At 43.0% G+C, this 16,297-nt stretch overlaps 1 protein-coding gene across 2 annotated transcripts in view; it reads right to left on the reverse strand.

The window, feature by feature from the left end:
- LOC138681618 (dihydroxyacetone phosphate acyltransferase-like) overlaps positions 1 to 16,297 on the reverse strand; it is a 258,128-nt gene that overhangs the window by 156,030 nt on the left and 85,801 nt on the right. For both annotated transcript variants that reach the window (XM_069769275.1, XM_069769276.1), the window contains exon 4: positions 5,604 to 5,733. In XM_069769275.1, coding sequence (XP_069625376.1) covers positions 5,604 to 5,733 — 130 coding nt within the window. The remainder of the gene's footprint in view (positions 1 to 5,603; positions 5,734 to 16,297) is intronic.

Below are 16,297 nucleotides of genomic sequence, written 5' to 3' on the forward strand. Positions count from 1 at the left end.
AGGTGTGGTGAGCACTTTGACCCAACAAGTGCTTCACAGAAGTTTATAATGCAGAGCCGTAAAAATAAAAAATCATATTTTTTCACAAAAATAATCTTTTCGCCACCAATTTTTTATTTTCCCAAGGGTAAGAGAAGAAATTAGACCACAAAAGTTGTTGTGCAATTTGTCCTGAGTGCGACGATACCCCATATGTGGGGGTAAACCACTGTTTGGGCGCATGGCAGAGCTCGGAAGGAAAGGAGCGCCATTTGACTTTTCAATGCAAAATTGACTGGAATTGAGATGGGACGCCATGTTGCGTTTGGAGAGCCCCTGATGTGCCTAAACATTGGAACCCCTCACAAGTGACACCATTTTGAAAAGTAGACCCCTTAAGGAACTTATCTAGATGTGTGGTGAGCACTTTGACCCAACAAGTGCTTCACAGAAGTTTATAATGCAGAGCCGTAAAAATAAAAAATCTTATTTTTTCACAAAAATGATCTTTTCGCCCCCAATTTTTTATTTTCCCAAGGGTAAGAGAAGAAATTAGACCACAAAAGTTGTTGTGCAATTTGTCCTGAGTGCGACGATACCCCATATGTGGGGGTAAACCACTTTTTGGGTGCATAGCAGAGCTCGGAAGGGAAGGAGCGCCATTTGACTTTTCAATGCAAAATTGACTGGAATTAAGATGGGACGCCATGTTGGTTTGGAGAGCCCCTGATGTGCCTAAACATTAAAAACCCCCACAAGTGACACCATTTTGGAAACTAGACCCTCTAAGGAACTTATCTAGATGTGTTTTGAGAGCTTTGAACCCCCAAGTGTTTCACTACAGTTTATAACGCAGAGCCGTTAAAATAAATTTGTTTTTTTTTCGCAAAAATTTTTTAGCCCCCAGTTTTGTATTTTCACAAGGGTAACATAATAAATTGGACCCCAAAAGTTGTTGTCCAATTTGTCCTGAGTACGCTGATACCCCATATGTGGGGGGGAACCACTGTTTGGGCGCATGGCAGAGCTCGGAAGGGAAGGAGCGCCATTTGGAATGCAGACTTAGATGGATTGGTCTGCAGGAGTCACGTTGCATTTGCAGAGCCCCTGATGTACCCAAACAGTACAAACCCCCCACAAGTGACCCCATATTAGAAACTAGACCTCCCATGGAACTTATCTAGATGTGTTGTGAGAACTTTGAACCCCTAAGTGTTTCACTACAGTTTATAACGCAGACCCGTGAAAATAAAAATTCTTTTTTTTTTCACAAAAATGATTTTTTAGCCCCCAGCTTTGTATTTTTACAAGGGTAACAGAATAAATTGGACCCCAAAAGTTGTTGTTCAATTTGTCCTGAGTACGCTGATACCCCATATGTGGGGGGGGAACCACTGTTTGGGCTCATGGCAGAGCTCGGAAGGGAAGGAGCGCCATTTGGAATGCAGACTTAGATGGATTGGTCTGCAGGCGTCACGTTGCATTTGCAGAGCCCCTGATGTACCCAAACAGTAGAAACCACCCACAAGTGACCCCATATTGGAAACTAGACCTCCCATGGAACTTATCTAGATGTGTTGTGAAAACTTTGAACCCCCAAGTGTTTCACTACAGTTTACAACGCAGAGCCGTGAAAATAAAAATCCTTTTTTTTCCCACAAAAATGATTTTTAGCCCCCCAAATTTTTATTTTCCCAAGGATAACAAGAGAACTTGGACCCAAAAAGTTGTTGTCCAATTTGTCTCGAGTACGCTGATACCCCATATGTTGGGGTAAACCCCTGTTTGGGCGCACGGGAGAGCTCGGAAGTGAAGGAGCACTGTTTTACTTTTTCAATGCAGAATTGGCTGGAATTGAGATCGGATGCCATGTCGCGTTTGGAGAGCCCCTGATGTGTCTAAACAGTGGAAACCCCCCAATTATAAATGAAACCCTAATCCAAACGCACCACTAACCCTAATCCCAACTGTAACCCTAACCACACACCTAACCCAGACACACCCCTAATTCTAATCCCAACCCTAATCCCAACCGTAAATGTAATCCAAACCCTAACCCTAGCCCCAACCCTAGCCCTAACCCTAACCCTAACCCTAACCGGAAAATGGAAATAAATACATTTTTTTTAATTTTATTATTTTTCCCTAAGGCTAGGTTCACATTGCGTTAGGGAAATCCGTTTAGCACTAGCGGATTGCGCTAACACAATGTCTTTTTAGGTGTCGTGTTTAGTGGTCGCGTTAACGTCCCCGCTCTGGAAGATCGGGGATCGGACCTCGGGCGCGCCGCGGACGCTGCAAGCAGCGTCTGAGGCGCGCCACAAAAGAATGGCACCTTGCTAGCGCGAGCCGAAAATGGCACGCTCTAGCGATGCGCTACACCTGAAAATCACATTGCTGTCAATGGTTGTGCTAACGGACCCGTTGCACGGCGTTAATTGTGACATTTTCGCCGTGCAACGCTGTCCGTTAGCGTTAACCCATTAACGCAATGTGAACCTAGCCTAACTAAGGGGGTGATGAAGGGGGGTTTGATTTACTTTTATAGCGAGTTTTTTAGCGGATTTTTATGATTGGCAGCCGTCACACACTAAAAGACGCTTTTTATAGCAAAAAAGTTTTTGCGTCTCCACATTTTGAGACCTATAATTTTTCCATATTTTGGTCCACAGAGTCATGTGAGGTCTTGTTTTTTGCGGGACGAGTTGACGTTTTTATCGGTTACATTTTCGGACACGTGACAGTTTTTGATCGCTTTTTATTCCGATTTTTTTGTGAGGCAGAATGACCAAAAACCAGCTATTCATGAATTTCTTTTGGGGGAGGCGTTTATACCGTTCCGCGTTTGGTAAAATTGATGAAGCAGTTTTATTCTTCGGGTCAGTACGATTACAGCGACACCTCATTTATATCATTTTTTTTATGTTTTGGCGCTTTTATACGATAAAAGCTATTTTATAGAAAAAATAATTATTTTGGCATCGCTTTATTCAGAGGACTATAACTTTTTTATTTTTTTGGTTATGATGCTATATGGCGGCTCGTTTTTTGCGGGACAAGATGACGTTTTCAGAGGTAACATGGTTATTTATATCCATCTTTTTGATCGCGTGTTATTCCACTCTTTGTTCAGCGTTATGATAATAAAGCGTTGTTTTTTGGCTCGTTTTTTTTTTTTTTTTCTTACGGTGTTCACTGAAGGGGTTAACTAGTGGGCCAGTTTTATAGGTCGGGTCGTTACGGACGCGGCGATACTAAATATGTGTACTTTTATTGTTTTTTTGTTTTTTTTTTATGTAAAGAAATGTATTTATGGGAATAATATTTTTTTTTTTCTGCTTTATTTAGGAATTTTTTTTTTATTTTTTTTTTTACAAGTGTGGAAATTTTTTTTTTTACTTTTTCACTTTGTCCCAGGGGGGGACATCACAGATCACCGATCTGACAGTGTGCCCAGCACTCTGTTAGATCGGTGATCTGACAAACAGCCGGGCAGGATTAGAGCTGCAGCTGCAGCCTGATCCTGACCCGGAAGTGCTCCCTGCAGGACCCGGATGCAGCCCGGCGGCCATTTTGGATCCGGGGACTGCAGGGAGAAGACGCTCGGTACACGGTGAGCACATCACCGTGTACCGATCGTCTCAGGGAAGCCCGCAGGGAGCCCCCTCCCTGCGCGATGCTTCCCTGCACCGCCGGCACACCGCGATCATCTTTGATCGCGGTGTGCCGGGGGTTAATGTGCCGGGAGCGGTCCGTGACCGCTCCTGGCACATAGTGCCGGGTGTCAGCTGCGATAGGCAGCTGACACCCGGCCGCGATCGGCCGCGCTCCCCCCGTGAGCGCGGCCGATCGCATATGACGTACTATCCCGTCCATGGGAATTAAGTCCCAGGTCACCTGGACGGGATAGTACGTCATATGGGATTAAGGGGTTAAAATGCAACAGTTGCTATCACGTGTTGTTTTATTTATTATGCATTGCTTATATAGCACCACCATACTCCACAGTACTTACACACATTATCAGTGATGTGCTTTGATGTGATTGATGTCCCCAAATGAGCTCACAATCTAAGTTCCCTATTGGTATGTTTTTGGAGTGAGAGAGGAAACCCACACAAACGTGGAGAATATACAAACTCCTTGGAGATGTTGTTTTTGGCGCTAACCATGGAGCCACTGTACTGTCCATGTTAAATTATGGTGTTTGCATAAACAACAATAAGTTAAAGGGATTGTCTCATATACAAACATTTCTTCCCTATCCATTGGATAGGTGATAAATAGGATTCCTGGAGGTCAGACAACTGTGACTCCCACTAACTCTAAGAACATTGGTCTCCAGCATGATTGGAGCATTAGCATGCATGAGATTTCCTTTCCATGAAAGTGGTGATCATAGATCCATACTACCGTTCCCATAGAAGTGAAACCTTGGAGGTAAATTTTTGTCAATCTGATTGGCAGTAGGCTCAAAGAATCAGGGTGTGATGAGTTAAATGCTGAACCAACTTTATAACAACTTTATATTCAGCAGAGCCTGGTGCAGTAGAAACCAACAGGCCTCTGGCCTGTGAGTAAGGCCCAGAACTCCCCACTTAGACATCTGCCCAGTGAGAGCCACAGCAAGATGGTCTAGCTCCTTGTGACCTATGGTCAGGGTGGCCTGAACACCACCTACATCATCTCCCTCCTCCAGAGTATGAGCAGGGAAAGGTACAGGAGCCATGACTGGTGCACTTAAAAATGTCTTTGAGACGCTGGAGCCACACAGTTCCTTAATCAGGAATGCATCATGTACTGTGGTGACTGCAAGAATACTTAATACATTCTCTCATATGTTTCTAACCCAAGATGCTGGAGCCACAAGACATATTTCTGGCCATAGAAAACTTAATTTTAAGCAGGGCTTAAAATGTAGCAAAACTGGAACGGACCTTTGCAACATGAAAATATCAATGTTCTAATATCACATTATTTCTAACATATTGAAATATTAATCAAACCTATATGTCAATGGTTTTTAACTTTAGTAGAGTTGATAGACTTTAAAACATTCTGGCCCCAAGTCATCATTTGAAGGTTAGTTACGTTTTTCTTTTTTGTGTTGTGCTATTAATTGCCATTTTTTGCAACAAATTATCAAAAATGGCACATGAATTTTGCATAAAACCAAAAATGCCTTTTTTTGTCTTTGACCCGTTTTGTAACTTTTCATCATTAAAACAGATGCACGTTTCACAAAACTGTACACAAATTAAACCAAAATAACCTCTGTACATAAGATCACCCCAGGGAAGCACTGGATTCTGTCTGCAAAAAGTCGCATTTTGATGAATGACTCTGAAACATCTGGAAAAGTCACATCCATATAAAAATCATATAAATAACTAAACAGCAAAAGACAATTTAAAAAAAAAGGTGTAAATCATTTGATGAATTATTGCAAATCAAAAATTCACTAACAGATGTATTCACGACAAAAACTGTCGGAAGTGCAATGATGAATGAGATTCTTAATGTTTATTAACAAGCAATGGTTTGCAAACATAGGTAACTAACAAGTGACACAAGTGCACCTTCACCTGTTGTTGAAACATGACAACATATACAGTTGACTTTACCTTCGCCTGCAGCAATAACTGGAATGGGCAAGTCATAAGTGAACATGATGTATGATATTAACAAGAAGTCAATATAGCTCCGATGACTCGGCAGCAGCACAACTGGATGCTCTTGAATTGCTTTTGCCAACTGCAAAACACAAAATATAACACAAAAATAATACACAAAACTTGTGAGTAGATTACACCCAACAAGGTTATGGCAGAGAACCCTAATACTAAATTCCCACGATGAGTATTTGATGAGTTTTAATGCAGATTTTTTTGCTTCATTTCTGCACCTATTAGATACTGTACATTAGTTTATTTACATGTTTTCATACTTTTTTAGTGTGGTTTTTTGTCTCCTTCTGATATGTCATGTTTTAAATAAAGCTCCTATGTTTTGGATACTTCCTGTTACTTTGATAAAACTTTAGTGACAAAATCATATGCAAACTACATGGGTTTTAGTGCATTTCTGTGGCGGAAATGCACTAAAAATGCATTTTTTTTAAAGGTGTATTTTCCACATCTCATTTAAGTCTATGAGTGGAAACTCTTAGTTTATGTGTAGTTTCGAGGAGAATTTGGAATTTCCATTCAAGTTTCTGCTCCAAAAACTTCCCTAAAAACTCATTATACACTAATCCTAAGGGTATGTGCATACAGCGTCTTTTAGATGCTGACATAACCCACCGATTTTGTTTTCTGATTATGTCATTACTAAACAATTATTGAAACGTTATAAAATATGGCAAACATATGCCATATGGTAGATGTCCAATCTCGCCTAGACTATTGTGTTTGCTTTGCCATGGAACTGCCTGTGTTTACCATAGTTTGAAGCACTTTTGTTTTCTATGGTCTTTTGCAGCATGTTCTTAGGAGCTTAAGGTACCGTTACACTAAGCAACGCTGCAGCGATATAGACGAGCCGATCGCTGCAGCGTCGCTGTTTAGGTCGCTGTAGATGTCAAACACGGCAACAGCAGAACGATGCAGGAGCGATCCAGTGACGTACTTATCGTTCTCGCTGGTTGTTAGCTCCATGAAAAAACATTGCAGGCATCGTTGCTTTTGCTGTCAAACATGGCGAATCACAGCGACCTGACGACCAACACACAGTCAGTTGCCAAGCAAAACGTTCACATCCAAGCTAATTATATTCTGTTTTTTATTCCCAATTCTAAATTGGATTAAGCAGGTAATGGTGTATGGCTACATGTGGGAAAGGTGATTTTAAGTTGCTTCTCTTTGAAGAATAAGCTGTGGATACTGGACACCTAGACCACAAGGTGCTTTCCATTTGTTAATTCATCTAGACTTGTCTACATTGACACAAAACCTATTCAAGCTTTTTTAACTAAATGTTATACCAAAATTGTGTTTATTTCGCTTTCATTTTTCCTCTCATCACAGGGTAGGTGGTCATCAAGTTGTTCTAAGAAGTACATCAAACCAAATTTGCATGTTTGCTATTCCTGCATTTTATTGGTTTAGCTCTCAATGGTGTCACCATATGGATCATCGGCCACTCCTTTGTGTACTGGTCACGGAGAAGAGAACCCAAAATGTCTCACGGTGCAACTTATATTGGTCTACAGATGCACTTAGAATTTTCTGGATAACTGTATGGAGTCTGCACTGGGAAGGTTAAATGGTTGCTATTCTCGAAAAGTCCTCATTTTATCCTTACATAATCAGGATAAAATGAGGTCCCGAAATATTTGTATAGTGACACAAGCTTTGCCATTTTACCTGTTTACAAAACATATTCAAGATACAGTTATACAATTAATATGGGCTTAAAGTGCAGACTCTCAGCTTTAATTTAAGGGTATCTGCATCGTAATTCATGTACGGGTTTAATATGACCAAAAATAATTGGACAATCATCTCAAAAGCTTTTTAATGGGCTGCATAGACTATTCCCTCGTTTATCCATCATCAATTAAGCAGGTAAAAGGTCTGGAACTGATTACAGATGTGGCATTTGCATTTTGGAAGAAGTTGCTGTGAACCCATGTGGTCAAAGGAGGGGAAACATACCAACATTAGGCTGACAAATAGAAAAAATCCATAGGAAAGGTGGCAGAAATATTAGGACTGACCTAATCAACAGTTTGGTGCATTCTGAAAAAAGAGAACACTGATGAGCTTGAGAATTCAAAAAAGCCATGACGTTCACAGAAGACAACAGTGGTGAATGGTGACAGAATCTTTTACATGGTGAAGAACACCCTCTTTACAATATTCACCCAAGTGAAGAACACTCTCCAGGAAGTAGGCATTTCAGTATTTAAGTCTACCATCAGGGCCGGCGTAAGCACCCGGCATACCTGGGCAACTGCCGGGGCCCTGAACAAATGGGGGACCCACTGGTGGCCGGGACACCAGGGAGCCCTGGCTGCTCCTCCAGCAGCTTCGACACTACTTGAGCTCAGCCGTCACTTAAACAAACATGGTCGTGCACAGTGCACTCTGCAGCTGTAGTAATGATGCAGCCGGGCAGACACACAAGCAAAGTTAAAGGCACAGTGCCGGCCTGACCTTATCATTTAGTAGCAGACACAGCTGCAGAGTGCACTGTGTGCGGCCATGTCTGACTGCCATCAAACAGCGCGCCCTCCATAGCCACATGCCAGAGCAGCCTGATGAGTGAGAAGCCAGGGGGAGGTGAGTGAGGCTTGTGTCTGTCTGTGTATGCATGTATGATGTGCATATCTGTGTGTATATCAGTGTGTATGACTGTATATATTTATGTATTTTTGTGTATTTGTCTTCAAATATATGTATGAACATATCTGCGTATTGTGTGTGTATGTCTGCATATTGTATGTGTATATCTGCGTATTTTACTGTATGTGTGTGCTGTGCATGTCTGCGTATTGTGTGTGTGTGCATGTCTGCATACTGTGTGTGTGCATGTCTGAGTTCTGTGTGTGTGCATGTGTGCGTACTGTGTGTGTGTATGTCTGCATACTGTGTGTGTGCATGTCTGCGTACTGTGTGTGTATGTCTACGTACTGTGTGTGTGTGCATGTCTGCGTACTGTGTGTGTGTGCTTGTCTGCGTACTGTGTGTGTGTGCATGTCTGCGTACTGTGTGTGTGCATGTCTGAGTACTGTGTGTGTGCATGTGTGCGTACTGTGTGTGTGTATGTCTGCATACTGTGTGTGTGCATGTCTGCGTACTGTGTGTGTATGTCTACGTACTGTGTGTGTGTGCATGTCTGCGTACTGTGTGTGTGTGCTTGTCTGCGTACTGTGTGTGTGTGCATGTCTGCGTACTGTGTGTGTGCATGTCTGAGTACTGTGTGTGTGCATGTGTGCGTACTGTGTGTGTGTATCTCTGCATACTGTGTGTGCATGTCTGCGTACTGTGTGTGTATGTCTACGTACTGTGTGTGTGTGCATGTCTGCGTACTGTGTGTGTGTGCTTGTCTGCGTACTGTGTGTGTGTGCATGTCTGCGTACTGTATGTGTGTGTATGTCTGCGTACTGTGTGTGTGCATGTCTGCGTACTGTGTGTGTGTGCATGTCTACGTACTGTAAGTGTGTGTATGTCTGAGTACTGTATGTGTGTATGTCTGCGTACTTTGTCTGTGCACATGTCTGCGTACTGTATGTGTGTGCATGTCTGCTTATTGTATGTTTATGCATGTCTGAGTACTGTGTGTGTGCATGTCTATGTACTGTATGTGTGTGCATGTCTGCGTGCTGTGTGTGTGCATGTCTACATACTCTATGTGTGTGCATGTCTGCGTACTGTGTGTGTGTGCATGTCTACGTACTGTAAGTGTGTGTATGTCTGCGTACTTTGTGTGTGCACATGTCTGCTTATTGTATATTTGTGCATGTCTGCATACTGTATGTGTGTGTATGTTTACGTATTGTATGTGTACATGTCTGCGTATTGTGTGTGTGCATGTCTGCGTATTTTGTGTGTGCAGATCTGCCTATGCGAAGGATGAGGGGGGAAGGCTAGGCCCTGTGTAGTATATCTATATTTCTCCTCCATATCTGTGCATCATGAATCGTGGTATGTGGGCCCACTGAGACTCTTTTGCCCGGGGCCCACAAACACCTGGAGCCGGCCCTGTCTACCATAAATATCAGACTTCATGGGAGCAAATCCAGAGGGTTTACCACATGGTGCAAACCATTTATCAGTCTTAAAAATAGAAAGGCCAGATTATAATTTGAAAAACAAAAACATCTAAAGAAGCCAGCCCAATTCTGGAAAAGCGTTATTTGGAGAGATAAAACTAAAATCAACCTGTACCAGAATGATGGGAAGAAGAAAATATGGATAAGGCTTCGAATGGCTCATGATCCAAAGCATGTCGCATCCACTGTACAACATGGTGGAGGCAGAGTGATGACATTGGCATGCATGGCTGGAAACACTAGTCTTTATTAACCTCTTAAGCCCCGAGGGTGGTTTGCACGTTAATGACCGGACCAATTTTCACAATTCTGACCACTGTCCCTTTATGAGGTTATAACTCTGGAACGCTTCAACGGATCCCAGTGATTCTGACATTTTTTTCTCGAGACATATTGCACTTCATGAGAGTGGCAAAATTTATTCGATAAGACTTGCGTTTATTTGTGAAAAAAATGGAAATTTGGCGAAAATTTCGCAATTTTCCAAATTTGAATTTTTATGCCCTTAACCCCTTCATGACCCAGCCTATTTTGACCTTAAAGACCTTGCCGTTTTTTGCAATTATGACCAGTGTCCCTTTATGAGGTAATAACTCAGGAACGCTTCAATGGATCCTAGCGGTTCTGAGATTGTTTTTTCGTGACATATTGGGCTTCATGTTAGTGGTAAATTTAGGTCAACAAATTCTGTGTTTACTTGTGATAAAAACGGAAATTTGGCAAAAATATTGAAAATTTTGCAATTTTCACATTTTGAATTTTTATTCTGTTAAACCAGAGAGTTATGTGACACAAAATAGTTAATAAATAACACTTCCCACACGTCTACTTTACATCAGCACAATTTTGGAAACAACATTTTTTTTTGCTAGGAAGTTATAAGGGTTAAAATTTGACCAGCGATTTCTCATTTTTACAACGAAATTTACAAAACCATTTTTTTTAGGGACCACCTCACAAGTCAGTTTGAGGGGTCTATATGGCTGAAAATACCCAAAAGTGACACCATTCTAAAAACTGCACCCCTCAAGGTGCACAAAACCACATTCCAGAAGTTTATTAACCCTTCAGGTGCTTCACAGCAGCAGAAGCAACATGGAAGGAAAAAATGAACATTTAACTTTTTAGTCACAAAAATGATCTTTCAGCAACAATTTTTTTATTTTCCCAATGGTAAAAGGAGAAACTGAACCACGAAAGTTGTTGTCCAATTTGTCCTGAGTACGCTGATACCTCACAGACGTTTACAACGCAGAGCCATGAAAATAAAAAATAATTTTTCTATCCTCAAAAATGATGCTTTAGCAAGCAATTTTTTATTTTCTCAAGGGTAACAGGAGAAATTGGACCCCAGTAATTGTTGCGCAGTTTGTCCTGAGTATGCTGGTACCCCATATGTGGGGGTAAACGACTGTTTGGGCACACGTCGGGGCTCGGAAGTGAGGGAGCACCATTTGACTTTTTGAATACAAGATTGGCTGGAATCAATGGTGGTGCCATGTTGCGTTTGGAGACCCCCTGATGTGCCTAAACAGTGGAAACCCCTCAATTCTAACTCCAACACACCCCTAACCCTTATCCCAACTGTAGCCGTAACCCTAGTCACAACCCTAACCCCAACACACCCCTAACCACAACCCTAACCCCAACACACCCCTAACCCTAACCACAACCCTAATTCCAACCCAACCCTAACCCTAAGGCTATGTGCCCACGTTGCGGATTCGTGTGAGATTTTTCAGCACCATTTTTGAAAAATCTGCGGGTAAAAGGCACTGCGTTTTACCTGCGGATTTACCGCGGATTGCCAGTGTTTTTTGTGCGGATTTCACCTGCGGATTCCTATTGAGGAACAGGTGTAAAATGCTGCGGAATCCGCACAAAGAATTGACATGCTGCAGAAAATACAACACAGCGTTTCCGCGTGGTATTTTCCGCACCATGGGCACAGCGGATTTGGTTTTCCATATGCTTACATGGTACTGTAAACCTGATGGAAAACTGCAGCGAATCCGCCGCCGCCAATCCGCACCGTGTGCACATAGCCTAATTCTAAAGGTATGTGCACACGCTGCAGAAAACGTTGCGGATCCGCAGCAGTTTCCCATGAGTTTACAGTTCAATGTAAACCTATGGGAAACAAAAATCACTGTACAAATGCTGCAGAAAAACTGCACGGAAACGCAGCGGTTTACATTCCGCAGCATGTCACTTCTTTCTGCGGATTCCGCAGCAGTTTTACAACTGCTCCAATAGAAAATCGCAGTTGTAAAACCGCAGTGAAATGCGCAGAAAAACCGCAGTAAATCCGCGATAAATCCACAGCAGTTTAGCACTGCAGATTTATCAAATCCGCTGCGGAAAAATCCGCAGAGGACCAGAATACGTGTGCACATCCCTAACCCTAACCCTAACCCTAGTTCTAACTCCAACCTTAGTGGGAAAAAAAAAAAATCTTTATTTTATTATTGTCCCTACCTATGGGGGTGACAAAGGGGGGGTCATTTACTGTTTTTTTTTTATTTTAATCACGGACGGACCCCAGGAGGCTCGGTAAGTATAAGGGGGGGAGATCAGGGCACGGGGGGGGGGGGGGCGCGTCGGAGCACGGGGGGGTTGGATCGGAGCATGGGGGGGTGGATCGTAACATGGGGGGGTGGATCGGAGCACGGGGGGGTGGATTGGAGCACGGGGGGTGGATCGGAGTGCGGGGGGTGGATCGGTGTGCGGGGGGTGGATCGGAGTGCAGGGGGGTGGATTGGAGCACAGGGGGTGGGATTGGAGCACGGGGAGCGGACAGGAGGACGGGTGAGCGGAGCACAGGATGGAGGGGAGCGGACCACAGATCGGAGGGCTGGGGGGGCGATCGGTGGGGTGGGGTGGGGGCACATCAGTGTTTCCAGCCATGGCCGATGATATTGCAGCATCGGCCATGGCTGGATTGTAATATTTCACCAGTTTTTTAGGTGAAATATTACAAATCGCTCTGATTGGCAGTTTCACTTTCAACAGCCAATCAGAGCGATCGTAGCCACGGGGGGGGGGGGGGTGAAGCCACCCCCCCCCCCCTGGGCTAAAGTACAACTCCTCCTGTCCCTGCAGGCCGGGTGAAATTGGAGTTAACCCTTTCACCCGGCCTGCAGGAGCCCAATCCGGCCATGATGCATATGCTGCGTCACAGGTCGGATTGGCACGGGTTTTCATGATGCATACGGTGCGCCAAAGGTCGGGAAGGGGTTAAATCACAGAGATATGTCACACAAAATACTTAATAAGTAACATTTCCCACATGTCTACTTTACATCAGCACAATTTTGGAAACATTTTTTTTGTTAGAGAGTTATTTTTTTTAGGGAGCACATCATATTTGAAGTCATTTTGAGGGGTCTATATGATAGAAAATACCCAAGTGTGACACCATTCTAAAAACTGCACCCCTCAAGGTGCTCAAAACCACATTGAAGAAGTTTATTAACCCTTCTGGTGCTTCACAGGAATTTTTGGAATGTTTAAAAAAAAATTAACATTTAATTTTTTTTCACAAAAAATTTACTTCAGCTACAATTTGTTTTATTTTACAAAGGGTAAAAGGAGAATATGCACCCCAAAAGTTGTTGTACAATTTGTCCTGAGTACTCCAATACCCCATATGTTGGGGTAAACTACTGTTTGGGCGCATGGCAGAGCTCGGAAGGGAAGCAGCGCCATTTGACTTCTCAATGCAAAATTGACTGGAATTGAGATGGGACGCCATGTTGTGTTGGGGAGCCCCTGATGTGCCTAAACATTGAAACCCCCCACAAGTGACACCATTTTGAAAAGTAGACCCCCGAAGGATCTTATTTAGATGTGTTGTGAGAGCTTTGAACCCCCAAGTGTTTCACTACAGTTTATGACACAGAGCCGTGAAAATAAAAATTATTTTTTTTTCAACAAAAATTATTTTTTAGCCCCCAGTTTTGTATTTTCCCAAGAGTAACAGGAGAAATTGGACCCCAAACGTTGTTGTGCAATTTGTCCTGAGTACGCTGATACCCCATATGTGGGGGGTAACCACCGTTTGGGCGCACGGCAGAGCTTTGAAGGGAAGGAGCTCCATTTGGAATGCAGACTTAGATGGATTGGTCTGCAGGCATCACGTTGCATTTGCAGAGCCCCTGATGTACCTAAACAGTAGAAACCCCCACAAGTGACCCCATAATGGACCGTAGACCCCCCAAGGAACTTATCTAGATGTGTTGTGAGAAGTTTGAATCCCCAAGTATTTCACTACAGTTTATAACGCAGAGTCGTGAAAATAAAAAATCTTTTTTTAGACCCCCCAAGGAACTTATCTAGATGTGTTGAGAGAACTTTGAACCCCCAAATATTTCACTACAGTTTATAACGCAGAGCTGTGAAAATAAAAAATCATTTTTTTCTCCAAAAATGTTTTTTAGCCCCCCAAATTTTTATTTTCCCAAGGGTATCAAGAGAAATTGGACCTCAAAAAATTGTTGTCAATTTGTCCTGAGTATGCTGACACCCCATATGTGGGGGGAACCACTGTTTGGGCGCATGGCAGAGCTCTGAAGGGAAGGAGCGCCATTTGGAATGCAGACTTAGATGGATTGGTCTGCAGGCGTCACGTTGCATTTGCAGGGCCCCTGATGTACCTAAACAGTAGAAACCCCCAACAAGTGACCCCATATTGGAACCTAGACCCCCCCAAGGAACTTATCTAGATGTGTTGTGAGAACTTTGAACCCCCAAGTATTTCACTACAGTTTATAATGCAGGGCTTTGAAAATAAAAAAATAATTTTTTTCCTACAAAAATGGTTTTTATTAGCCCCCGAATTTATATTTTCCCAAGGGTAACGAGATAAATTGGACCCAAAGGTTGTTGTCCAATTTGTCTTGAGTTCGCTGATACCCCAATATGTGAGGGGGAACCACTGTTTGGGCACATGGCAGTGCTCGGAAGAGAAGGAGCGCCATTTGGAATGCAGACTTAGATGGATTGGTCTGCAGGCGTCACGTTGCATTTGCAGAGCCCCTGATGTACCTAAACAGTAGAAACCCCCCACAAGTGACCATATATTGGAACCTAGACCCCCAAGAAACTTATCTAGATGTGTTGTGAGAACTTTGAATCCCCAAGTATTTCACTGCAGTTTATAACGCAGAGCCATGAAAATAAATAATTTTTGTCCCACAAAAATGCTTTTTTAGCCCCCCAAATTTTTATTTTCCCAAGGGTAACAAGAGAAATTGGACCCGAGAAGTTGTTGTCCAATTTGTCCTGAGTAAGCTGATACCCCATATGTTAGGGTAAACTCCTGTTTGGGCGTACGGCAGAGCTCGGAAGAAAAGGAGCGCCATTTGGAATGCAGACTTAGATGGATTGGTCTGCAGGCGTCATGTTGCATTTGCAGACCCCCTGATGTACCTAAACAGTAGAAACCCCCCACAAGTGACCCTATATTGGAACCTAGACCCCCTAGGAACTTATCTAGATGTGTTGTGAGAACTTTGAACACCCAAATATTTCACTACAGTTTATAACGCAAAGTCGTGAAAATAAATAATTTTTGTCCCACAAAAATGCTTTTTTAGCCCCCAAAATTTTTATTTTCCAAAGGGTAACAAGAGAAATTGGACCGCAGAAGTTGTTGTCCAATTTGTCCTGAGTACGCTGATACCCCATATGTTGGGGTAAACCCCTGTTTGGGTGCACGGGAGAGCTCGGAAGGGAAGGAGCACTGTTTTACTTTTTCAACGCAGAATTGGCTGGAATTGAGATCGGACGCCATGTCTCGTTTGGAGAGCCCCTGATGTGCCTAAACAATGGAAACCCCCAATTGTAACTGAAATCTTAACCCAAACACACCCCTAATCCCAACCACACCCCTAACCCTGACACACTCCTAACCCTAATCCCAACCGTAAATGTAATCCAAACCCTAACCCTAGCCCCAACCATAACCCTAACCCTAGCCCTAACCCTAACCCTAGCCCTAACCCTAACTCTAACCATAGCCTAGCCCTAACCCTAATGGGAAAATGGAAATAAATACATTTTTTTAATTTTTTTTATTTTTCCCTAACTAAGGGGGTGATGAAGGGGGGTTTGATTTACTTTTATAGCGGGTTTTTTAGCGGATTTTTATGATTGGCAGCTGTCACACACTAAAAGACGCTTTTTATTGCAAAAAATATTTTTTGCGTTACCACATTATGAGAGCTATAATTTTTCCATATTTTGGTCCACAGAGTCATAGGAGGTCTTGTTTTTTGTGGGACGAGTTGACGTTTTTATTGGTAACATTTTCGGGCACGTGACTTTTTTTATCGCTTTTTTTTATTTTTGTGAGGCAGAATGTTAGGAGTCGAGTTCCTGCCGCTGCACAGGGGGAATCTCGAACCATGTCTGCTGCGGTCTCCCATTCTGCATCGGCCGCAGTGGAGCCTGCTCAGCGGAGACGTTGGTCCCAGCGTCTCACTGAATCTAATACTGTGCAAAGGGTTACTGCTGCCTCTCCAGGCTCTACTATTGTACCCT

Source organism: Ranitomeya imitator, chromosome 5, assembly GCF_032444005.1.
Source record: "Ranitomeya imitator isolate aRanImi1 chromosome 5, aRanImi1.pri, whole genome shotgun sequence".
Classification (NCBI taxonomy): domain Eukaryota; kingdom Metazoa; phylum Chordata; class Amphibia; order Anura; family Dendrobatidae; genus Ranitomeya; species Ranitomeya imitator.